Source organism: Sorghum bicolor, chromosome 4 (genome assembly GCF_000003195.3).
Source record: "Sorghum bicolor cultivar BTx623 chromosome 4, Sorghum_bicolor_NCBIv3, whole genome shotgun sequence".
In the NCBI taxonomy this organism is placed as follows: Eukaryota; Viridiplantae; Streptophyta; class Magnoliopsida; order Poales; family Poaceae; genus Sorghum; species Sorghum bicolor.
The window spans coordinates 52,487,368-52,513,569 of record NC_012873.2 but is presented as its reverse complement, the minus strand read 5'-3'; the positions used below and the strand labels follow the sequence as shown (position 1 = coordinate 52,513,569).

The 26,202-nt window shown below is 42.1% G+C and overlaps 2 protein-coding genes and 2 long non-coding RNA genes across 5 annotated transcripts; 2 read left to right on the top strand and 2 right to left on the bottom strand.

The window, feature by feature from the left end:
• Positions 3,260-6,514, bottom strand: LOC110434545. Its single transcript, XR_002452059.1, has 3 exons — positions 6,134-6,514; positions 5,963-6,045; positions 3,260-4,372 (listed from the first exon to the last, which is right to left on the bottom strand). It is a non-coding gene; the product is annotated as an uncharacterized LOC110434545 (long non-coding RNA).
• Positions 7,887-13,858, bottom strand: LOC8064250. Its single transcript, XM_002452202.2, has 5 exons — positions 13,497-13,858; positions 11,055-13,401; positions 10,594-10,780; positions 10,407-10,455; positions 7,887-8,211 (listed from the first exon to the last, which is right to left on the bottom strand). The coding sequence occupies exons 2-5, from the start codon at positions 13,346-13,348 to the stop codon at positions 8,159-8,161; spliced, it is 2,583 nt and encodes an 860-aa protein (XP_002452247.2). The 5' UTR covers positions 13,349-13,401; positions 13,497-13,858; the 3' UTR covers positions 7,887-8,158.
• LOC110429520 lies at positions 19,471-20,690 on the top strand. Its single transcript, XM_021459543.1, has 2 exons — positions 19,471-19,962; positions 20,429-20,690. Exons 1-2 carry the CDS (start codon positions 19,718-19,720, stop codon positions 20,688-20,690), a joined length of 507 nt encoding a protein of 168 aa, XP_021315218.1. The 5' UTR covers positions 19,471-19,717.
• LOC8061046 lies at positions 20,708-22,714 on the top strand. Of its 2 annotated transcripts, XR_002452742.1 has the most exons (5): positions 20,708-20,771; positions 20,991-21,039; positions 21,389-21,522; positions 21,720-21,868; positions 22,320-22,714. It is a non-coding gene; the product is annotated as an uncharacterized LOC8061046 (long non-coding RNA). The 2 variants fall into 2 exon arrangements; XR_002452741.1 differs by having other exon boundaries at positions 20,991-21,522.

Below are 26,202 nucleotides of genomic sequence, written 5' to 3'. Positions count from 1 at the left end.
TGCTACCATGCACCTTCATCACATGTGTTGCTATGCCTAACTCAAATCACTTAAACACAAGGCATTAGCAACTTGGTGTCATTAATTACCAAAACCAAACTTGGGCTTTCATAGGTCCACCACGCGTGCCGTGGACCGGCCAGTACCGAATCGCCGCGTGGCCGGTCAACCGGCCAGGCGCGGTCAGCCCTGACCATTTTGCGAAAAAGCCCCTGCAATTTTCAGTAATCAACCCGCGGTCCAGACAATTCAAAAAGAATTAGATCTAGGTCTTTGGTTTTAGCAGTTTAGCCCCTGGATCCATTGGTTTTTATAGAATAAGTACAACATGCTTTTAAAATTCAGTTTTAAATTATTTAAAATACAAAAATTAGTTTGGTTCATTCACAGTCTTGCCACTGATCTAGTTTTGGCCATAGAACGCGCGTTTTAACTCCGTTTGAGCCCGTTCTCGTCGCGTTAGTTTCGTATCGTCGTAAGCTACACTTTAGCAGTGTTAGTTACCTCGTTTGACCATTTAGGTTTTCACTATAAATACAAAATGGTTAATGTGTAACTGAATGCCCTTTTAATCTACAAAAGCATTTTATGTTTGTAACTTTGGTTTTTCATAAACACATTAATATTATTAATACCAACATAAATGCCTTCTCAATTGTGACCTACTTAATCTAATCGTATTTCATAAATGATTTGTTTATCTTATGTCACAAATTCCTTGTTTGCTATTTATAAATAGTAAAGTGACTTAAGTGATGTAGAATGGTTTGTAATTAGGTTATGACTAAAGTTTAACTCCAGCTTTTATAATTCTTTATAATTCGGTCAATTAAACTTTGATTTATTTCTTTCGAAAGTCTATCACTTTCTTTTATTAAATAAAATACGACCAGTGTATAGTTGTCTTCTCCATTACACTTCGAACCCCGAAAGTCGTGTCCGATTAATGATAGCTCCGTTCTCAATCGTTCTTGCGTTGTCTCGATCGTAGCAATAAGTCGTGTCGTTTAGTGCGCTCTTTCTAAGCTTTTCTTTTGATTGTTGTTTGTTCTTAGTTGTGATTGTTTGTTTGTCTGTTCGTGTTGCTTGGTTGCTACGAGTAGAAGCGTGGTTTATCAACAGTGAAGATCAGGAGCTGAGGACCGACAGTCCAAGCAGAAGTTGGAGATCAGAAGAAAGAAGTCAAAGAATTCTGAGCAGATATACACTGGGAATAAAGGCAAGTGCAGGCACCCTTTGATCATATTGTACCTACAAATCTTAAATACATTTACTTTTCGTTGCATGAGTCTTAATACTGCAAACCATAAGGACTCGACTAGCCCTTTACTACTATTCCTTGAATGCCTGGGTTTATACATGGGTAGTCTAGTGAACAGTAGATATGCTTAGCTGCTCTGCTCATCTATTCCATATAATAAATGAAAGTAAATAATCTTTGCCTAATAAATTCTTTAATGATGATTAATGTTTAAATAATGAACAATGGTCACTTTGGTGACATAGATGTTATGGTGCTTGTGAGCATCGTGGTTTGTTGAGGAAAGGCGGAGATGGTACTGTTGGTTGGCCCGGTTGCCGGGCGTACCCGTCTCTGCTCTCCGTAAGGACTTAGTCATGGAGCGGCCCCCTGGGACATACAGTGCAGCTCCAAGCTATATGGCTCTGGCTTCACTAATTATCAGGACCTCCACTGGTAGGGTGTTACTTTCCGGGTAGGCGTAAGGAAGTAGCTTGGGTATTCATATTAAGAGGTCGGTCAGTTCGGAGTCCCATTGCTATGGGCACGGCTGTCGCGCGCCCCGGCAAAAACTTACAAGTGGCATCCTATTAGTTGGACCCTGTGAAAGGTCTCGTAGTGAAACCCTGTCTGCTCACCTTGGTAGTGTTTTGGGGAGTCGCGACCTTTGGCGAATGGGAATCACGACTTGGAGTGAAAGTGCACACCTCTGCAGAGTGTAAAACTGATATATCAGCCGTGCTCACGGTCACGAGCGGCCCAGACTCTCACATGATGAGCAGATTGGAATCACATGAAACTTGGAGGCAGAATTTGGTTGAGGTTGCTACCTCGTGCTTGGCGGAATGGCTATTCCGTGTTGGCAGGATTGTTATCGTGTGTTCTTAATTGGGATTGCTATCCCATGACCTTAATGGGGTTGCTACCCCGAGTTACTATCTAAGGTTACTACCTCGGTAATCTTAATAATAATTCTTATAATAATGATGAGTAATAATATTGTTAATTTACTTTCATCTAATTAAGGGTTGGGATATTCTACTCACAACTAGTAATAGGTTGTTTTAATAAAAGAATTGTAATAAAAGTGTACCAACTTAAAAGCTCACCATCAGTTAAACAGTGTCAGCTTTTTCTTTGATTAAGCCTTGCATGTTATTATACTTTCCGCCTGTCCTTGTTGAGTTCGACATGAACTCACCATTGCTATTTCCCCCACACCCTCAGTGTGTAGAAAAGTGCTGCTCAGAAAAAGGATAGAGATGCTATGAAGTTTTTTAAAGTATATCAGAAGTGCTTGGTGTACGGAGCCCTAGTCAACCGTCTTTGAGAAGAATAGAACCTAAGAAGTTTAGCTGTTGTTTCCGCGTACTCTGATAGTTGTAAGTGTTATTGTAAATATATTTTTCGCTATATATAACATTGTTTATGATATTTCTATTCTTTTGTTATACTAGGTAGCGTGCCCGTGCGTTGCTACGGAATAGCTAATATTTTTTATTTAAAATACACGGATCTCACAATAAAATAATAATATTATAATAAAACTTAAATATCAACTATAAAGTGACATTTATCTTAAAGAAGCAAAGTTTGAAAAATCAAATACAGTCACGGAGAGCACGACGATATAACACGAGGCTCACAAATTCTACTTTATAGACCTTTCTGCGATACGACCAAGATAATGTTTAATATCAGCAGGAAGAATATTAGTGCTTGTGACATAGATAATTCAACGTGTCTTAAAAATAATCTCAATATTGAATCTTTCTAAGAGACGCATATGACTATTATATTAATGAACTCCACATGTTATAAATCTTTCTGAATCTATAAAGTGACTATTATATTGAATTTAATTCATGTCCATCATTTCTCCAAAGTGCATATCACAGGCGTGTAAACAATTTCAATATTATTTAATTCTACTAGGTTCAAACCCGTGCGTTGCTACGGGACAACTAAACTTTTATAAAAAACACACGAATGGCACTATAAGATAATAAAACTATGAAATTAAATACCAATATTAAAGCAACATTTAGTTCAAAAAGCAAAGTCATGGCGCCACACTTCACAAATAAACTCTATTGTACAGACCCACGATAAGATAATGTTTTAGATCAGCAAGAAGAAATCTCTGAAGTCTATTTCTTTTGTACGCCAATAAATTCACGACCGCCACATCTCCATACCGAGCCTTCAAGTCATGCATCTCGGATCCAGGCAGAATTAAAAATTGATATCACACACACAACTTGGCGTTGCCTAATCTAGAGTGTAAACACTCAATGGACCACGGTGCATGAAACAAGAGTTATAGTATATATATAATATATGCACCAATCTGGGATCAGGAACGAACCCTGAAATTGAACTATATAGTTAAACAAACTCTAACTTTAACCAAAGAAGAGTCCTTTTCACTTTCTACAAAAAAAAGATAGGGCAACTGTTGAATCAACAACTCAAGCAAGAATTATTATCTCTAAAGTAAGAGAGCAACATAATTAGTAAAAACTTGCCATAAAAGAACTTGTATAACTATCACAAGAACCATCCCTATAAAAATGAAACATGATCGGCATCACCCATTCTACCCTCAGCAAGGAACAAAAATCAGCAATAATGATTGAGTAAAAAAAGCTTGTATATGCACCTTGCCAGAAAGCATCTCTGATACAACATCCTCACAGCATCTCTGATACAACATCCTCACAAGCCATGAAACAGTAGATTAATTGACAAGACACTCTCACTATGCTATGAGTTATTGAGTTCATAAAAATCTTTTCTAATTCAATTTAGCAAGCTCTTATCCAGTATGTCCCAGAAGAGCTCAAGCATATTTGTATTTCAGTGCAGAAAAAAAAGAGAGTCCTCAAATTCAACTTAGCAATTTTGATCAGGATTAAAATTACATACAAAACTCACCACATTAAACAAACTATTATCACATAGAGACAAAAGAGCGTGCTTTACCATCCAGCTCTTAGCAAGTTGAATGTCAAGATCAAAAGAGTTGTGCTTTATTACCTTCTTCATGATCACATTGCCTGAACCCATCGCAAAGGCGCAGACTTATATCGAAAACTCTTCAGCCTAGCAGGCCCAACTTTTCATTACAACCTACAAGACACCAATAGGAAATCAGATCAATTCAAATATAGTGCACAAATTCTGTGTCATTGTGAATAGACCGAGCATCGCCATTGAAAGACAACATGATAGATGATATTGCATCGGTGTATGGCAGGGCTCAAACACCCTCATGTCCACAAAATCCAATGTAATGAATACCCAATAGCCCTACATGACTATTTGATGCTACTAAAAACGAACTCACCCACCTATGAGCTATTACAGATAATTATTGCTACCTGCAGATATCGAAAGTGAAGGCACCAGAATAATAACTGAATTAGTTAAGATGTCTATGAGTAAACTAAGAATGTTGTCTTGATTGGTGCTGCAAATTGCTGCCTGTGTACATAAAGGAGTTCAGCAATGTGTCTGTTCAGATAAGTCGATACATTCAAAACTGCCCATGAGAAGGCAAAGAACCCAGCGGGGCTCTCCAAAAAATTAGTGCAGTAATTTTCGTGTTCCTATAGTGTTCCTAATTCTGTAGAACCGACAGTGATCAAATTGCAATGTTTAGTTTAGCTAAGGATATATCAAAGTCTACTTGTGCTATGCGATCTTGCATGTCTAAATGATGTCAGGACTCAGAAGTCAAAGATCAATATTGGATTTAGGTAAAGGATAAGCTTGTATGTGTTAAATAAAAATAATTCTACGTTACAGAAATCCTAAATTGATAAATCAACACAAAGAATCATAAAGCCTTTTAAAACACACCCAAAAAAATCATCTGGTGTTTATCTATGCCAGTTTGATAGAGAAGAGCATGAAGCATGCTAAAGAAAATATCTAAATGGAAACCAAGTTTTACCGTGCATAATAAGTACCTGTCCTGCCAACCTAAAGAATGACTGTATGAGATTCGTGTATGGAGATATAAGATAATTTGGTTTCGCAAACATATTTAGATATATAAGACAAGGTCCACCAGAGAACAGGAGCGGAAAGGAATAATTTGGATTAGCAAACTCGTGTATTTGTAGGGTAGGGAGCTGTATGTACAGGAAACATTCAACAGTTTATTTCCAAGCTATATCAGAGACTTTAATTCATGTCTTTTATTTGCATCGAAGAAAACTCATCCAAGAATGAGATTGTTGGCCTGACAGAAATGTTCAAAACATGATGAATTTATAAAATACTATTGTTCTTCAAAGAATCTTACATCTTATACATTCCTTTCCTTGTCAGGACTCTAGAGATATGTATTATTCAGATTCCCTTTGCTACTTGATCTGTGCAGTTCTTTTTCCTCTTAGAAAAAAATCATTGAACTTTATACTACACAATAAAAATCATTGAACTTTACACTACGCAAAAAAATCAGACGAAGTGTACTTATTTCTTTCCGCTAAAATGCTTGAGAAAAATCCATTGCCATCATCAAACAGTAACATCACACAATGCCCACCAAAATTGGATGCGGATTGGATTGGTTATGGAAAACGCAGGCCAATAATTCCCTTATATTCGGATAAAGAAAGGGACTACAGCAGCGGCAAGATTTGTGAACATCAACTGCAGAAGAAAGGCAGACAATAGAGAGATTAAACGGAGGCAGCTTCAGGAAATGACCTTAAAGATGAAGCACTCATGCTGCTCGGCCTTGGTGGCGATCTCGACGCCTTCTTGGATAGAATCGCCTTCGTCTGATCCCTCTGCACACCATGGAACCCGACAGACAAGATCAGGAAGAAGTTGAGATGGCGAGGGCGAGGGTGAGGGCGAGGGCGGTGCTCCACGGACTGCAGGGTTCTGGCGGTGCCACCACCAGTAGAGATGGTGATGATCGTCGATCTACTCCACGGACTGCAGGGTGAGGGCGAGGGCGGTGTTGGTGGTGCCGATGGTGGGTGGCGCGCGACATCTTTTGCGAAGAAGCAGGATGGTGGCAGCAGTCGCAAGAACTTCGTGATGGTGGTAACGGGCTGAGGAATCGGGAAGGAAGGCCAAATCCACCGCCTGAGGAGTGCAGGGGAGAAGGCAGACTCATGTAGATTGTGCTGATTGCTTGCGGTGATTGCGGGGCGAGCGGCGGGGGATCGCAGGAGGGAAGTCGCGGGGCGAGCGGCAGGGTATCGCAGGCTCGACGGACGGACGGAGCGAAAATTTTTGTTATGTTGGAATCCTTTCTTTTTCTTTATTTCATTTTACACCCTTCCACATCTCTGATTATATATTATTCTCTATCATAAATTTACATCAGGAATCATTTCTTGTTTTTTATTTCAATTTTCACCCTTCCACCTCCTACGACATCGGTTGTTTGCACGTAGAGGGGAGCGGGAGCGACCCAAAAAAAAAGTCGCACCATCTGATGGTATTACTTTTGTTCTTTTTAGTTGTAGGAGATGTGTGGACTTCCTGGATACACATATGATGACTCTGGTTTTTTTTAAAACCAGGGTGTGACATGCCCTTAGCCCCTAGATGTGCTCTTCGTTGTAGCAAGGATGCGTGGATCTGTCATGATTAGAAGAAAATTTAGCAGGCATCATATCTTCTACAGTTATGCTTAGAAACATCTAGTAACAATCTAATCATCCCAAACATCTCCTAAAGGACTTTAGAAAATCAAATAATCTTTATTATGTGGCACATCGTAAGCTTCAGTTCCACCCCCCAAATTATCACAGCAGCCTCAAGGACCATATGAATACATCTAGTGGAAATTACATCATTTGACAGGAACTCTCAAGATTTCTAGTCATATCACTTGGTTTGTTCGAAGTACGAAGCTTCTAGCTTCACAAAATAATTATTTAGTGAACATGGCAATATGTTTATCAGGCTATTCTCATGACCTCAGGAGCGGCATCCATCAACATTCTAGAGGAGAACCCGACATTTACGTGTGACAATTAGTTTCCAAGCACTAATAATGGAAAGCATCTTCTAGAAGCACATTTCAAAGGGGACCTAAACTTACAGATCAATCATCTAAAGTGATAGCAATATAGAGAAAAATACTTCTTGTCCTCAGTTTCAATAATTATTCCAGTATTCTAGCTAGAGGTATATCGTCGCCGTGGATATGCCTGTGGAGGAGGTGGAGGAGCGACAAGTTAGGAGGCGAGTGCATCGATACGTGAGGGGTTGCGGCGGCTGCGAGATGAGAGAGGAATGAGGAGAGGGCTAGGGTTCAAGCCTTTGAGGCAGATGGAGGGGAATCTCCGCAGAGTGTCTTGTGGGGTTTTCTTTGCAAAAAGAAGAGCAATATCAAATTTTCTCTCCTTTGCATAATAATAAAATTTTATTTAGGGGCTCATTTGAAAAACTAACGAATGTGATGTTCTACGAAAAACTGCAGGTTAGCAAAAATTTCAAGTGATTTTTTTGTGAAACAGCCCGCGCCACTCGTCAAATATGAAGGAGCCACAAGTCCCAGAATGTTGTCATGCTCCCTTAATGGAGTGGGTTTTAAACCCTGGAATATGAAGAAACCACAGATCCCAAAATACAGTGGACGGTCCAATTAGGCGAGGGAGCAGTTGCAGACTAGTCAAGGAAGAAGTTGCCGAGTGTATGTGGCTAATTAAAAAAAGGAAAAACAACGCAGTCAAATCATTCAACTTGAACGCATAAGACCAGTCTTTGGATCAGTAACTCCGTCCAAATGGGTATCGGAAAAAAAACAGTATCTCTATCTCTACAATTAGGGATGAATACAACATTTCTCTGAGATAACCCAATCTATTTATTATCGCCTGTACTGAGCTAACTCAACTAATTTTCCTGTCAAATTCCTGAACTTCGGCCTTCGGCAGCAGCCTAGAAGAATTTGTCGTAGTCTTGAGTGGGCTGCCCCCACACGTCCATGAAACCTGAAACCATATGAACAAAGAAATCGCTTTAGCTTTCAGAATTGATTCACTTAGGTATCACCCGACAATATATCATCCAGCAAACTCTTTTCAACTACCGTCCAACAATAGTGGGACACCCCCCAAAAAAGAAACTGAACACGCATGTTACTACTACTAATCTGAAAGAGAAACAAGAAATGAGCTACTGTCAAAGTTTATGATATATATTCGGCACAAAAAGATCAAGCATCCAAGCTCCGGTAAATTGCCAGGCCATTCAACAAGCAGATCCAGTCAGTCTGCTATGTGATTAGTTATGAAGTAATACTGGCCTTGTTTAGTTCCTGAATCATTTTGCAAAATGGTCAAGATTCCCCATCACATCGAATCGTACGGCACATGCATGGAGCATTAAATATAGATAAAAAAATAACTAGTTCGTCTGTAATTTACGAGACAAATCTTTTGAGCCTAGTTAGTCCATGGTTGGACAACAATTTTCAAATACAAACGGAAGTACTACAGTAGCATTTTGCAAAAATTTTCACCAACTGACCAAGGCCTGAATCTCTATTTGCAAGGGTGTTGAATATGAGGCCAGTTTCACTAGCATCCCAATGTTAACTCAACAGCTTCATGTTTTTATTATAATCTAATAAGACTGCAAGATCCTTTTACTATTCCATTGTGCATGCAAAAATATTTGACTCGCAGTATGTGAGCAATGCCAGCACGGAACACGAAAATAGGAACACGTTTGGAAGCTGCACAGGAAAGGTGTAGTACAACCGATCTCTATGTATAAACGTGTTAGTGCAGCCACTTGGTAACTAACTGCTGTATTGGTGTACATTGTTTGTGCAGGTTAGCCTGGCCAGTAGTGACACACAAAGCTTTTTAGGTCACAGGTTAAAAGTCCAGGTAGTCACCAAGTTTGAATACCAGGGTAAGATCTGTATGCCTCAAACAAATGGGAGTCCAAAATCAAATAGGGGGGGGGGGGGGGGGGGACACAAGAGAGTAGTGTGGCTTTTGCACTGCAGAAGGTACGTGAAGGATGTACAAGCTAGGCTTCAAAGGGCAAGACGGTGAGGATCTCTGTTAGATCGTATATGTGTGCTATGCATGTATATGGTAGGGGCATGAGCCTGCCTGGCAGCCGGCCAGCCCTGCTTGGTTAGAGAGATATGAGATCTCAGTTGGCCTTGTTTCTATAAACCACCGGATCTCCTCACCCCTATATATATGTACATAGGTCTCTCAATCAATCCAATCTATTATTCCACGCAATATTCATTGCTTTCAATCTCATCTCATCGTAATTGAGGATGTTTGCTCAAGTACTGGAAAGTTGCTTAGATGAAATTAGTGACCCAAGAATCATCCCTTTGGCCAAAATTTCTAGGTTCACGGGACATAAGTAGCAATCCTAACCTAAATGTGTTCTTCAAAGTTCCACAATCTATCCAGGATGACTAAGGGCCAAAAAGTGATTTTAAGTTCATTATCACTCTAGCCTGAGATTTACCCTTTGCACTGTATGGACTAACTTGCTGGCTAATGAGTAATGACTGCATCATGTATTGTCCGTACTTGCTGGATCATGTATTTGAAATTTTCATGAAACCTAAGATTCTTTCAGGGCTTTTTTTTTATCAATTTATAAGTTCACTGGAGGTACAGTTACTATCATTATTTGGCAATATCATTTCCAATTAAGTCAACAGAAATATGGAAAACGTCATGTAAGTGAGTTATAAATCAAGTTTTGTTCCCTTCCTAATAAAACAAAAGAGGTTGCACCCAGCAGTGCCTGAGTATGGTCAATACTCAATACAGGTCATTCCAGCTATTCTCGCACAAGGCAAACCAAAAGAGGAAGGGCCATCCAAAACACATTTTGGTCAACACAGGTCAAGAATCCACATTTGCCCTACTAAAAGGAAAGGCCAAACATGATCCACTGATACATGCTACCAACACTGACAAGTGATTTTGGAATACAAACAAATTCAGAACTGTTGAGCTATCTATGGCTATGCTCATAGGATATGGATAGACTGCAAATTTTGTAAGTATGTGCATCTGAAACTGGGAGTACAAAAAAAAAAAAAAAAAAAAAAAAAAAAAACAGACAAGTGGTCATGGACCTAAAGAAGGAATGTATTTTAGACATAGTATATTAAGAGAATAGAAGAAAATCATCAACTTACCAATATCAGTGAGAGACCCATATATTGGATCATCCATGACAGTAATACCCTGAAAGAAGGGAAAATCATATACTTCAATAATTCATGCAAGAAACACAGTAATTATTTCCTGGAACTTCACTTCACTAATTGCCTGCAAGTTGAAAAAGAAACTACATAAAAGTACCAGGCAGCCTCCCGTCCTCACCTCTGAGTCATTGACACCTATTCCAGCATGAAGATCTGATTGCATTGGTGGGTAGCATGGTATATCAGAACCGAGAAAATCTGAAAATGCAAGGCTGTAGCCATCTTGAATACCAGGAAGAACATCCGTATGTATTCCATTTCCATTGTCCATGATGCTATCCATGCTAGAGCATACCATCTCATTCCTGGTTGAATCAATTGAATAACTTTTAGCAGAAATACCATGACACTGAAAACAAACAACATATTGGTGTGCTAACGAAACAAACACCGTCATGAACCATCTATCTGACTGGTCTCTTGACACACAGGGAAAAGGCCAGAGAGACATAAAGGATTATCGAGACCATGTTCAGGACTACCAATAATTCCTATATGATGCAAACATTTTTGCTACAAAAAATTGAAATTCATTGGATCAGCATAGACTAAGAAATAATTGGAGTTGAAGAAACTCACTTCGACTTTGACAAATCAAATCCACCAACATCAACTGGTGTGCCACATTCTATATCAATTACTTGAACATCCTTATTGTCTAACGGAAGCTGGCATAAATCATCTGTAGGACTGGCATTGGCACCTGTAAAAATTTCAGGATCTTCTTGCTGTTTATTATTTGACTCTGCCGAAGATCCAGCTGCAGATGGCTGGACCAACACTGGATTATTATGTGTTGACTTTGACAAATCAAATCCACCAACTTCAACTGGTGTGCCACATTCTATATCAATTACCTGAACATCCTTATTATCTAATGGAAGCTGGCACAAATCATCTGTAGGACTCGCATTGGCACCTGTAAAAATTTCAAGATCTTCTTGCTGCTTATTATTTGACTCTGAGGAAGATCCAGCTGTAGACGGCTGGACCAACACTGGATTATTGTGTATAGCGGCAACCTCTGTACTGCCAACTAGGTCAATATCTGATAGATTTAGTGAGCTAGATTGATCCAGCTTTCCTTCTTCCATTTCAATGACAGCTTCTGCACCAACATCACGACCAATGATTTTCCTTTGATCGGGCAACTCAATCAGGTCCACATCTTGTGGCAGCATATCAATATCACAGATCTGTGTTCCTTCCTTAAATTGTAACTTCAAGTTATTCACATAAGAAGATATTGTCTGAGTTAAGTCAGTTTCCTCAATCAAGCTGTCCTTGTGAGAAGCTGTTGATGGAGGCAATTCTGTTTCTTTAATCAAGCTATCCCTGTGATTAGCTATCAACGGAGATAAATCAGCTTCTTGCATCAAGCCATCCTCTTGCGTCAAGCTATCCTTGTGAGAAGCTGCAAATGGAGATAAGGTGGTTTCCTGCATTGAGCTCTTCTTGAGGGCATCTGTTAACGGAGATAAGTTAGTTTCTTCCTTATATTGCTGGATGACCAAATGTGCTTGTGCATCAACCTTCTCTTCTGCCATGTTTTCAGTCACAACTGGTATTCCATTTTCTTGAAGAAGCATCGACTCTTTTGGTTGAGCACAGACATCACCAGAGCTAGTGTTTTCTTGGCAAATTTTATCTTCTCTGTTTTCTGACGCAATGTTAGTCAAAGATCTCTCAGCAGGTTCACCGATTACCATCTGTGAAGCTTGACCAGAAGAAACTAGATCAACTGTTTCAACTACTGCAGTTTCTCCTGGGATAGATGCTGCATTTCTGTGTGCACGCACTGACCTGGGCCTTGTTGGGGTTCTTGTGAAGTTACAATAGTCAATCAAACTCTTCTTACCAACGTGCATCTCAACTTCCATATTTGTCACCTCACCATCAGAAGTGTTGTGATCCAAAGTAGCTTCATCCATAAATTTTTTGTCATCTTCAGCTTCCTCATCTTGAATCTTACCATCTGGTAACTGGTTGGGTTCTGACTCTGTAACAATACGACAAGAAGCATGATTTACGTCGGTGTCTATCCCTTGCTTGACCACCTCAGTTTCTGAATTCTGCGTCTCACTGTCATCCTCCACCTCACCTTCCTCAGTCTCCTCCACCACCTTTGGCGCATCATTAGCATCCTTACTAGCTTCTTCAACAGAGCTCATAATCTTCGGCGTTGTATCCTCCATGCCGGCTACAGCCTTCGCTGTCAATGGTGTCCCCTCCTTCACTGCCTCTGTAACACTAGTTCTCACCTCATCACTCCCCCGATTGCCGCGTCGCTCCCTCCAAAACCCAGGTGCCCCATCTTCATCCCCGTCCTCCTCGTAGCGCCGGCCATTTGGAAATGGCCTTCCCCTCTCCTTCTCCCTGTCCCTCCCTGAATCCAAATACCCCCTCCTGTATTCCCCATACTTCCTCTTCCCTCTTCCATTGTAGCTGCCACGGCTGCAATCATCTCTGCTACTGGTGCTACTACTAGTGCCATTGGCTCGCCTAGGCCGGCCGCTAGGGTTATTGTTGTATTCATCTTCGTACCTCCTCCGGCCATAAAACCCAGGGGGTTCCTGCGGTGGCAGCTGCGGGGGCGGAGGAAGAGGATGAGCGGGCCACGCGCCAGGGACGCCGGCGCCGCGCTGCAGGGCGGCCGGCGGGAGCACGCCCTGGGCGACCAGATACTCTGCGGCGAGGCGACCGGCCTCCATCAGCACCTCGTACTTGCGCTCTAGCGGCGGCGGTGGCGGTGGCGGCGCCGGAGGAAACGGCGGAGGAGGAGGCGGAGCGTAGTACGGCTGCTTGTGGCCGCGGGGATACCCGCCGCGGCCGAACGGCGGCGGAGGCAAGCGGCTGCGGTGGTTGTACTGCATCGCAAAGGTCACACCTTTCTCCACGGAATCCACGAGAAATTTGTCAGGGAATTCTGAGGCAAAGACCAAAAAGAAAAAGGTGTTACGATTTCTGCAACTTATTTCGCGGCGGGGAATCAGAAACCCTAAAAGGAGGGCAAGAACTCACGAGTCACGATTCAGCGGCCAATCTTGCCATCGGATTGGATAAATCCACCAAATGGAGACCGGAATTACCACTGGCTAATTCAGTTCTTGTTTCTTTCTACCCCTTCTGTTCTTGGTCCGATCGATGCGGGAGAAGGGAAAGGATTACTGAAAAATGGAAGAATTTTAGTAGATTACAAGAACGCGACGATGCACCACCTATTTGTATTTCTGCTGGGAATTCTAATTTCTACGGCAAGAATTTGCTGCTTGGTTTAATCCAAGGAATTAATAAAAAGGAGGGGGAAAATTAATGGTCGCTGCTTTTGGTGGGTCGGAGTATCAGTTTTGGATGCGCGCGTGAATGCGCACGTGGATCCAATGCCTCCTGCTGCCAGGGTCGTGGTCGTGGGTATGGGGATGACTGGTGGGTCCCGGATGTCATTTGGTAAGAGACGGTTCAGAAGTGGTTGTTTGGAAGCAGTGGAGATATGGCGCATCAGTCCATCAGAGCGTGTGTCTGCCATGTGGGCCGTGCGCTCATAGTAGTCTTTTTCTTTGATGGAACTGCTCAAGATTATCATTAAACATAGCAATAGCCACGTACGTAGGAAATAGGAATTACATAGCTCGTAAAGAAGTTTAGGAAGTTTCAGAATGTATTTTTAATTATCCGACATGTCTTTGTGCATGGGTAGATCTGACGTGGAGGTTGAAGGCCATATATGTAAGAGAGAAAAAATAAGAAAGAGAAATAATAAGAAGAATCGGACAAAAAGAATTTACAAGCCCTTAACCAGTCATTCCAGATCCATTACCGCTGCCTATATGTTGCTAAACAGTAGCGGAGTTCGCTCTCTTAAGCTTATCTGCTAAATTTGTCAGCAATTCAGCAGTGTTTTTCTCTCACAATAAATCAGCGATGGTACTTTCAGCCAGAAAAGTCATGGCTGAAAATATTATTCGCTGATTTATTATGAGAAAAAAACACTACTAAATCTGGATGATTCTAATTATAAAAAATATTTACCAAAAATTATATTGTTATATTGTTTTCCTTTGATACAAAGAAAATTTTCTTTGAAGCCTCGTCTATGAGCCTAACCGGGCAATGGCTTCGCTACTATTGCTAAGGATCCTATATATGTGACTTCTAAATTTAGAAACATGAATGAATCACATATATCACTATGTATGTATGATGTCAAGTCCATTATAAGAAGGACATGTGATATTTTGTTATTGCACAAGAAAAGAGTATTAGTATACTTATGTGGTTGCAATTGGGACAAAAAATCAATATATTTATCTTGTTATCTAGTGCCATGAAAGATCGAAAAAATTTATTTGAACAATATAGCATGTCCTTATCACATGTGCCCTAACCACAACACCATTTATGAAAAGCAAGAATAGATGCTTGAACTATGGTGTGAGTTGGTACAAGAGGAACACTAGCTATCATGTTTGTCATCCAACATCATCAGACTATAGTTTTGATGAAAGATTTATTAGTGACTGAGTATAATTTTTAGGATATTGCTACATGATGATGATAGTGTTTCTCCCTATTGTAAGCAGGGCTACTAGTCTAGGGTACATAAAAGGTGGTCATCAGATGAATGTCTTATTTCTTCAATGCTATCTTGTAGAGAGTAATCAACGGGCCCAAATTCACTACTATATAAATCATTTGGCGAGAAATGCCACTAGGATTTTGGAGGCGAGCACAAACAGTGTATCTCCTAAAATATGCAGTGGTTTTAGAGACGGATAGACCATTTTTTGGAGGCACCAAAAGAATACCATCTCTATAAATTCATTAACCGCCTCTAAAAATGGTGGCCTTCTAAAAGCCCTAGTTTGGTTTTGGCTAATTGATGAAACCTTGAGACTAATCCTAGTGCTAAGTGTGTAGACATGAAAGGATGGTCCTATGTCAAGTGGTAGAGCTTAGAGATGATCATGTGATGATGGTGATGACCACTAGATGATCAAGTGCTCAACTTGGAAAAGAAGAAAGAGAAAAACAAAATCTTTTAGAGATCAAGGCAAAGGTAATAGGGTCTTTGGTTTTGCACTCAAGACACTATAGATGGTGTAAGTGATTTAGGATCTATAGCCATACTATAAAGAGGGAAATTCTTTAGCTAAGTGGTCTATCAAGTGCTACTAGGTGTCATTGATCATGTGTATGCATTTAGAACCTACTGTTCTAACATAACCCATGAATATATTTGTGAAAGTATGCTAACACACGTGCACAAGGAGATACACTTGGTGGTGTTAGCACATTTGCAAAGAAGATGAAGTTTGAGAGGTAGAGAAGAGTAGAGATACATATGCGAAGTCACAGGAGTGTTTCTCGTTGAGAAATACTCATCAGACACTAGCGCCAGAAGCATCAAACGTTGGGGTTGCGTCTAGTCAGTTATATCTAGCGGTGCTCAGGGATAGTGAACAAGAGTTGAGTACCAGACACACGTGAAAGGTCCAAATGGCTAGAGGGGTGAATAGCCTCTTTAAAAATTCTCTACAAACTCAACTAGACAAGTTGATTAGTAAAACATATGGCGAAGCTATTCTAGCACTAGCTCAACTAAGCTATGCAAGCCACCTATACAAACTAGTACAAGGCTAAACACTAAATCACAACAAACAAGAGAAGGCTACACAACAACTTTACTCTAAAAAAGAACTAAGCTAAACAGGCTAAACAACTAGCAAGATAAGCAAGTATGTAAAGGAGTGGAGAGTGATTGTTATACCAATGTTGTACTGTAGAGATAAATCCAATCAATCATGCACAATCACAATCACAAGGAGAATCCTCGGCAATAGATGACACAAGATTTTTTACCGAGGTTCACTTGCTTCCCAGCAAGCTAGTCCTCGTTGTGGCGATACACCCACTTGATGGATCACGAGCTAATTGGCAATCCAAAGCCAAACCCTCAGTGGGTGCCGCACATCCACTCACAAGATGGGGATCCTCCAAGCCACGAGCAATCCACTAAAGCAGCCAATTGCGATCTCCCGCGGAGAAGGCTCAAGAATCCCTCACAAATCACTTGGTGAGGCTCAAAACAATCTCCAATCACGAGCTCAACATCACCGCTGCTCCAAGCCATCTAGGATGTCGGGAAACACCCAAGAGTAACAAGAAATCCGCAGCAAACTCAAGAATCAAGTGCCACTAGATGCAACTCTCAATGCAATGCACTTGAATCTCACTCAATCTCACTAAGATTAGCAATCAAGCAAGAAGATGAGTGGAGGGAGTGTTCTCTAGCTCAATGTATGTCTCAAGTAATCAAATGTGCAATAGAGTGCTTCCCAAAGCCGACCACCTTCTATTTATAAGCCCCTCTAAGTGATAGAGCCGTTGGTTCTGTCACTAGGCAAATTTCGAGGGCACCGGACTCACCGTAGGGAGCCACCGAACACTCGACTCCCTGCGTTTGGTGCTCAGGTGTTGGCCACATGTCAACCTTTGAAACTCACGCGTCAATCTCTAACGGTCACCTACGGACCACCGGACGCGACTAAGTGAGCACCGGACACGTTCGGTACTCACCGGTCTCGTACGCAGAGAGTTTGTCAAACTCAGATCTCACCGGACTCGGAGCACCGGTCGCGTCCGGTGCTCACCGGACCCATGCGCAGAGAGGGTCGCAAAACGCCCGCACACCGGACGCTGAGCACCGGACTCACTCCGGTGTGTCCGGTGCCTTGTGAGAAAACTTCGCAGATTCACTCTCAGATCCCAACAAGCACCGAACGCGGGAACAGCAGATCCCCTGCGTCCGGTGCAGAGCATCCGGTGCGCTCTGCTTCCTCTGGTCAGACTCAACAGTACACCGGATGCTAAAGGCCAGCGTCTGGTGCCTCCGCGTAGTGCGTCCGGTGACTCCCGCAACTTCTCTAAATTTCCCGCCGGCACAATAGAAAATATACACTTAATTTTCTCAAAAGCGCCGAATCGCGCCTCGCAAGCTCGACGGGAGGGAGAGAGGAACCCACACCCCTCTCAACCCTAGGAACTCCACCTCCTTTGTAAATGAGCTAACACCAACAAGTGTCCACCACCAAAGTGCATGTGTGTTAGCTTTTCACAAACATTTTCATCAAAGGAGTTAAGTTAGCACTTCACTAGATCCTAATGCATATGCTCAAGATATGGACCTAGTAGCACTTGATTCGAGAGATGATCGTGATTTCCCCTCTTGATAGTCGGTCATCTATTCTAAATCCGGTCAATCACTTCTCTACTCAACTTAGACCGACAAAAGTAAAACTCTATGTTTATACCTTTGCCTTGATCACTTTCCTCCTTGTCTATCATCATGATCTCCACTTCATGCTTCATCTCTTTGTATGCCACCTTGCACCTTCATCACATGTGTTGCTATGCCTAACTCAAATCACTTACACATAAGGCATTAACAACTTGGTGTCATTAATTACCAAAACCAAACTTAAGCTTTCAGCAGGGACCTACGCGTTAGGTCACTTGTTGAGAGTAGTGGATGCAGGCGACCAGAAACTGGGTAAACACTGTTCACCATCCAATCAGTGTGACATGGCATGAGTGTACCGGCATTGACAGACCAGATGTAGGGCCGAGTCCAGTCACTAAATCCGGTGGCAAAAATCACGGTTTAGAACCTCTCTGAGTAGCGACCAGAGCCTAAGGTCTAGTGTCCGGTCATTTTCTAAAGCAAGTCTAGTGTGAACTTAACTGTTGAGATCTAATGCATGATGTTCAAAGGCAGGGGACACGTGGCTGAAATTCGAGCACCGGATGCTAAGGGTGTGGTAGAGAGCACCTCTTTGATCCTAATGGCTCTGTTCATTTGAGGGCTCTATAAATAGTATTTGGTCGGCTTAAGGCTCACTCTCTTGGTATTCTAACATACTTAACATCCATGTGAGCCAAAGCAAATACTTTCCACTCATCTTCATCCTTGATTCATCATCTTTTGTGAGACTGGGAGTGATTCCAATATATTTACATGAGTGGTTTGCATCTAGTGGTATTTGGGGGATCATTGTGACTACGGAGTTCTTGTTACTCTTGGTGGTTGCCGCCATCAACATGGCTTGGAGCAGCGGAGGAGCATCGGCATAAGTTGGTGATTGTTCGTAGCCATATCTCGGTGATTTGTAAAGGGTTCTTGTGCCTTCCTTGGTAGAGCACCAAAGTCAACTCTACTGGATTGCTCATGTCATTAAGGTATCTCACTTGCAGGTAGGTTCTTGCGGTGTCCTAGTGAGAGGATGAGGTTTGTTATACCTCTTAACCGTCGAACTACCAAGTACTAGTATAGTGCCCGTGCTAACGCTACGATTTTATCTCGGAGATGTATATAAAAACATTCAATGATTTTATTTTATAGTTTAATTTTTACACAATTATATTTGAGCATGTATACCACAATCATTGGAATGTTTTTAAAAACAAAAATTATAGTTCGAAAATATTTTTTCATGTAACAAGGCATAATAGAGCTATTTGTCGTATTATGAGCATCTATGTTACATTTTGTCTAATTCTTTAATCATGTATTGGACATCTTCAGGGATGTTGTCGAAACATTCGTTTGCTTTGCTTGTCAAAATGTCCGCCAAAAATTCCATCCTCAGTGAAGTTGAGTGCTGTGCATGGCAAACGAGGATGTTATTATTATTATTTCTTTTTGACAAGTTAATTGGGCCATGTGCCCGAGTGTGAAAAGAATAGAAGTATCGAGCTCTGTCCACTCTCCTTGCTAAAAAAAAGAGCTCTGTCCACTTTCTCAGTCCTTCCTTATCCACTCAACACCCCATACGGACCGACCAGCTGCCGAGCTTTGAGCACCGGCCGTAGCTTCCAGGTGGGAGGCGCAGGTGGGAGGCGCATCCGGAGGTGGGGGCGGCGAGGGAAGCGAGGCGGGGACGCGGGGGGTCGGCGGACGCCTCCGCTGACTCAGTCGGCGGAGCAGGAGGTGCGCGGCGCAGGTGAGCTGACTGTCCGGACACCCAACGGTCGGCACCACGGCGGCCGCGGCGGAGGCGAACGGCGGCGGGGGCGGGGACCCAGGGCCGCGGCGAGGCGGCGCTAGGATCTGCCCGGCGAGGTGGCCAGGAACATGTCATCCTCGTGAACACGCTTCCCCCGGACCCCTCTTCTTCCCTGACCCTGGTCCTCGACGGCGTCGTGGTGAGGAGAAGCGAGCAACCGTCTACTCCACCTCGCCCATCATGTCTGCCGCCACAGCTGCAGCTGCCGCTCGGTGCGTCCCGCTCCGGGCGTCCCCGCCGGAGACCGCGAAGTCTTCCGCTTCCGTGCCCACCTCCTCGGCCGCCTCTGCATCTGCTTCCCTCCGCGCCGCCGCCGTCGCCGCGGGACCTGGCCGCCGGCTCCCGGCGCCGCCGCTCCGGTGCTCCTCCTCGTCGCCGGAGAACTCTGCCCCGCCGGATCTTGGCTTGCTTCTGGAGGTGGAAGGGTGAGGCCCGTTAAAAATCCTATCTTTGTAGCGCTTAGTTCGTCGATTTCTTGTCAAGTTCCAAATGGATCGCCCTTGTCTGTTTCTTCGCTATGCTAGCTTCTCAAGCTACTAAAGTAGAGCTGTTTCCGCTACTGCCCATCTGGCCATGGGGATTAGAAAATTTGAAATTAGAACTGCTGTATGAAATGTTGAAAGTCGATGGAATTGGATTTGCTCAGAGGTAATTGGTGCAGACAAGTGCCACAGTCAAGCGATGTGGTAGTATCTGATTATTTCTTTGCGAACACTTTCTCCATTGATTATTTGTAATAGCTGCACCATGCTTTCGTTGTTGAACAAATACTACTAAGCTTTTATGAGCTTTTGTGGAGTGACATGTTTTCTTTCTCTCAAACTCCTCTACATTGCTGATCCAGAACAGTCAATGTTTCTGATTGAGTATTTTGTGTTTCTGTTCCTCCAGAGTTCTTCCAGATGTCTACCGTTTCGGCAATCGCCAAGCTTTCAATGTAGGTGCGAAACACAAAAAATATACTTCTATTCTTCACACCCTTATTACCAAGTTCTATTGCACTGTATTTTACTCCAATATGGCTACTATGCTGAGGTTGAAATGTAAAATAGTAAATTCAGTAGATAAACAATGGAGCGGTCTAGCCTGCAGAGTACAAGTCTACCTGCACAAGTATGAATGGTTCTTGCCTGTTGATTTTAATACATTTTAACCTTTTCTTTTCACCAGCATTTCGATGCCTCGGGCTAGATTGTGCAAATTGGACAGAGCCAATATATGCTGATTTGGTGAGGTGCATATTGAATTTTTTATCCTTGTCAATCTTGAGCATCACATGTCCTGCCACTCCTTCAGCATCGAGTTAACAATTGGCATTATGGATGGAAACATGGGCCCTTGCTGTTTTGTTCCCTTTTGTTTAACCTCTAATAGTATCAACTGGACTGGATGGGTGTGTTTCCTTTTCTCTTTATGTTGGTTATTTTCCTAAAGCTGCATTTTTTTTTTCTAGGAAAGCTCGTGGTGATGAGGAAAGGATGTTGGTAATATTCTTTGACAGGGTATGCTCTGTTTCTTCCCCTAGCTCTAGAGACTGACCAAGGGAAGCCATACTCTAAGTATCATTTTATGGATTCCTAGCTCTAGGGTTCTGCATATATAATTGTCCTTGGATTTTTTTTTCTGAAAGTTTAGATTGCTAAACACTTCCCAAGCAATACAGGACTCAAGTAATCTAGAAATAAGTAAACGTAAACTTTTTTTTATCTCATAAACTTATTAATATGTCACAGGCCAATTTTGGGTTCTGCATATAATTGTCCTTGGATTTTTTTTCTGAAAGTTTAGATTGCTAAACACTTCCCAAGCAATACAGGACTCAAGTAATCTAGAAATAAGTATATGTCACAGGCCAATTTTGGACCCTATTGCTTCCATATTCCACAAACTTTTTTGTGGGCGATCTGCAAGACCTAAAGGCACAGGCCAGACATTGGATGGATACAATTCCCTGGTTCTGGCTCCATTGAGGCAAACAGGAGGAGGTGAATTCCCTTTTTTTTCTCATCGTTCTAGCCATGCATCACAAACCATCTGCTTAGTAGACCACATGCTGTTGGTTTCCTACCCGTTGAGCACCATCACGATGATTCCTACCCATTGCAGTCTTGTTGCTCTTATCTAGTGAAACCAGCTTCAACCGAGCATCTCATTTGATTTGATTATTGTCCGTTCCTTGCAGAGAAAGGGGTCAGAGGGCAGTGGAGCAGAGACTGGCAGAGAAGCTGGCCGCGGTCAGGAATACGGAGGGCACGCCTCCGCCGAAGCAGCAGCAGGAGGACGCGGAGGATTTGGCACCTGTCAACACTGCAGAGTTGCAAATTACACAAGGTCAGTTACCAGACATCAACATTTAATTTGTTTTCTATAGTAGAGATATTTTTCACTATAGTGAATGCCAGAAGCATATGACATATTATAATATGTTATATGAGGCTCATAAATTATACAAGAGAGTACTGGGTTAATGTACCTGAGTATACCAACGGTTTATCACCAATTTAGTGCATTGGGCGTATCTCGTGGCGAAGACATTGAGTAGGTGAGGAGGCAACACCTTTTTTTTTCAAAGGATTGCGGTTGTCTACAACAGAACAATCAGAATGCACAAATTTAGAGAGAGAAAAAAATAATAACGCAGGCATTAATTCAGACACATAAATTTTAGATAAATTTCAGTCGATGCCAAGTATTTATATTATCTCTACTATCTCTACTATAATTGAAATTTCAGATGAATTTCAGTTGATGCCAAGTATTTATAATATATATTTTTTTGCAGTAGTAGAAGAAGCACAATGGAATTCACAACCGAACCTCCGATCCATGCATATACAACGATGAGGAAAGCAAGATACGAAGGAAAGACCTGACGAAGCCGACGTGATTCAGTCGATGACTTCAATCCCAAGCGCGGCGATCGCTGGAAGACGGAGGTGGATCGCGCGACCTAGCGGATCTAGCTGCGGCACCAGCCCGTCCATGGCCAGTGCATCGCGCGACCTAGCCGATATAGCTGCGTCACCCAGCCGGCCGGGCGCCAGTTGTAGGAGGTGGAAATTGTGTATTCAAAAATTCGATTGACGGGAGTTTTTTTAGTATTGACGGAAAATTTCGATTGACGGGAGGCTAAATTCGATTCACGGGAGGCTGAGGAGAGGTTCAGGTTTTTAGTAAGGCTACGGTATTTGTGATTCCTATTGACGGAGGAGAGGCTGAGGTTGCGGCATCTGCGATTCGATCTGCGATTCGTTTTCACGGAGGAGGCTGAGGAGAGGTTGCGGTAGGTGTAAGGTCTGCATCATACTTTTAATCTGAGCCGTCTAATCCGTAGGACCTGTGCTGTGAGTCGTTGATCTTGCACGTGAGACTTGCCTTGAGAAGATTTCAATTATAGTAGAGATTAGTCGACACAACGGGGACTAGCGTGCTGGCAAGCACATGAACCTCACAAGAAAAAATCTCTTTTCTAAATTATATTTGATTGACATTCTTCTGGTGATTGGTCTTCATATTATGATTAGTTCGTCCCCTATATGGGGCGGTATAAAGTTCACATCTTCTCTCATTTACATTCCCACAAAGTAGTTGAGTTTCTAGCCCTTAGTGCTTTAGCTTGTGTAGCTTGTCTTGCTAGTGTAGCTCAACTAGTTTTAGTGCTTGTTGACGGTCCTTAATTCTCACAATTAACCATCAACTAATCATAGAAAAGGATCCAAATGCAACCAACACCTAGACTTAGGGTTTTATCTGACAGAATTCCACAAGTTTTGGTGTTTGTCTATTTCTGCAGGGGGTTATCAGGAAATACGAAAGAAAGGCCCACACGTCGGGTTTACATAGAGATATTAACGTGTCGCGCAATTTTCTATCATCTAGAAGTCTCCAGAAGCCACGGTAACGAACGGAAAGGAAATCGGGCTCGGAGGCAGGGCGCCCGCCCAACTCTTCTGGGCGCCCGCCCAGCTACAGTGCCCAATCAGGACACGTTTCGCGGATCATGCTCCACCGACCTAATACTTCAAGGAAAACCACACGATCAATGTCGGTTTGATCCGACGGCCCAGATTCATCTGAAAAGACTATATAAGCAAGGCCCCCTGGCCCCTGGAGATCATACCTCTTCTACAGAATCAAAGTTAGGGTTTCAAGTCTTCATCCAAGTAGAGAGGATCCCTCTAGTTCTTCTAGTTCAACTTCTAGTTCATCTAGATCTAGTTCTAGTTCATCTAGTTCTAGTTCTAGTTCCTCTAGTTCTAGTTCTAGTTAGTTCTAGTTGTAATCTAGAAAATAGGGAGAGAGAAGAGGAGAGCGGAGGAGGAGGAGCCGGATCTGTCGGATCTTCCTCAACATTGTACTTTTGCAGCATCTGGTTCGTTCTTCATCGTTCTCCAGGTTCTTCAATTCATAACTCCTGAGTTCTCTAATTACTTTTATTTACATTCAAGTTATTTATTGGATTTCCGCTTGCATCAAGTGCTCTAATCTTTGCAACATTAGAGTAGTAATTAATAGATTAGACGTGGTGTTTAGTCTTGCAATTACCTGGAATTGCACCCAATCCTGCGGATTGTTGTGGTAGCCTTAGGGTAGTGACAGCCCTAACGGTCGACGTATTCCACCTCGTTCGGATCGGAGTTTGTAGGACCGTAGTCAGACCTTCCTAGCCCCCTTCTCATCTCTTTCTGTGGTTAGTGCTCTGATGTCCCGATATAGATAATCTTGAAGTAATTCTCGATTCTTAGATCAACTAGAGAACTCTCAGGAAACTTCCTCTCTTCCCACCAAAAATAATTATATAGTTATCCTTGGGCGATCTTGGATCTTAATTAGTACACTCACGTTCCCTGTGGAAAATCGATACTCTCGAATACTCCCGGGTGAAGGCTACATCGGTATCCGTGCGCTTGCGGATTTTTCTGTTTGCGTTTAAAATACCCAACAAGCTTTCTGGCGCCGTTGCCGGGGAACGGTAGCTGTGCTAGTTTCGAACCAAGTCGTCCGTGTATCCTTTTTCTTTTCCTTTTTTACCACACTCACCTTATCATTTTCACCATACCACATGGATTTCACTCTAAGCATTAATGAGCATGGAAATTATTTCATAGCCACTTCATTTACTCCATGCTCATATGCAACATCTTCACAATCCATTGGTCTCTCCAACATCACCACATTCGAGATCTCCAACCCCCACTTCCTTTCTATTTATAAAAACTTTAAAAGGGCGGTTGTCGAGGCATATGTCTATATTAAATATTGCAGATCTCGTTGAGTTGATCTTGATATAGGTCAGCGTTGGAGGGGAAACCACTTCACTGACATAAATTGATGGTTTCCCAAGGACAAGCTTAGTGTCCTAAAACAAGCACTAATCAGATTGTAACATGAGCTTTTAATTATTTGCAACATTGCCTTGTGTATTGAGCATATAAGTATAGTTGTAAAAAGTTCCTTCGGGTATTCTTTTCACTAACCTTCCCAGGATTGGAGCAAGAAGATCGGATGAATGACAAGCACAAGGTATGTCCAACCAATCATCATACAACATTGAATTAAATTCATCCCAACTTGAATTTTGCAAAATTCAAGCTTGGGGGAGTACTTTACATAAAAACATCCTTTGCCATGTTGCTATGTTGGTTGTCCCTACCTTTGAGACATGCTCAAATTGTTAAATACTAATCACACTACTTTATCTCCACTTGAGTAGATCTCTATAAATGCTCTCATGCTACCTTTATTTGCTTTAGTATATGTCTAGGTTTGGAGTAGTTTCATTTATCTCTTAATTAAGCAAGGTGCTTAGTTTAGGGCTGATGATCTTACTTCCAAGGGTTTTTAAATTAAGCATGATGCTTAGGTTAAAATGCCCTCCTAAATCAAATTAGACATGGTGTCTAGGTTGATTTTTGAGCCGATAGTATGCTATAGTAGATATTGGATATTTTGTTGGACTAACCCCTGCAGGAAAACTTTCAATATCGACCTGGGAAGTCTTGAGATGAACTCACATTGGAGACAAAGAGAGAACACATGAAGTTTAACAATTTACACAAGGAAGGCATAGCTCACAAGAGATGATCCATGGAGGTGCCACAAACACGATGCACAACCGCTAAGAGAGGAAAGCTTCCACAAGGTGATACTGTACCATCACTCTTCAAGTAAGGTAACATCTTAAAGTACTTGACTATCACTTCTATAAGCTTCTCCTTGGTTCTGGCGTTCACATGAATAAAAGAGACAAACATGTATGATCTACAACTCTAGATTAACCAACCCAATCGATTCAACATGTTTAGTCCTTCCACCTTTGTGATTCCACACTCCTAATCATTTTAGCTAAAATGTTGCACACTCAATCTTTGGAAGATATAAACAAAACATATAGATAGATAGATTATCTTTCCATAAGGTTGAGCAATCTAATCTTACAAATGTTAAATACTACAATCATGATCTTATTATCCATCAACTTTGTCTTGCTCACTATGCTTAAGGTTAGAGAAGAACAACTACACTTTTGGTTCTGTTGGTGTTTTCCACCAATAGGGCCCATGCACTTGATCTCTGCCTTGTCTCTATGAGCAGGTACATTTCGAGCAAAATATGAAGGACTTTTATAACTCCCAGACTCCACCAAGTGAAGAACCTAGATCTAC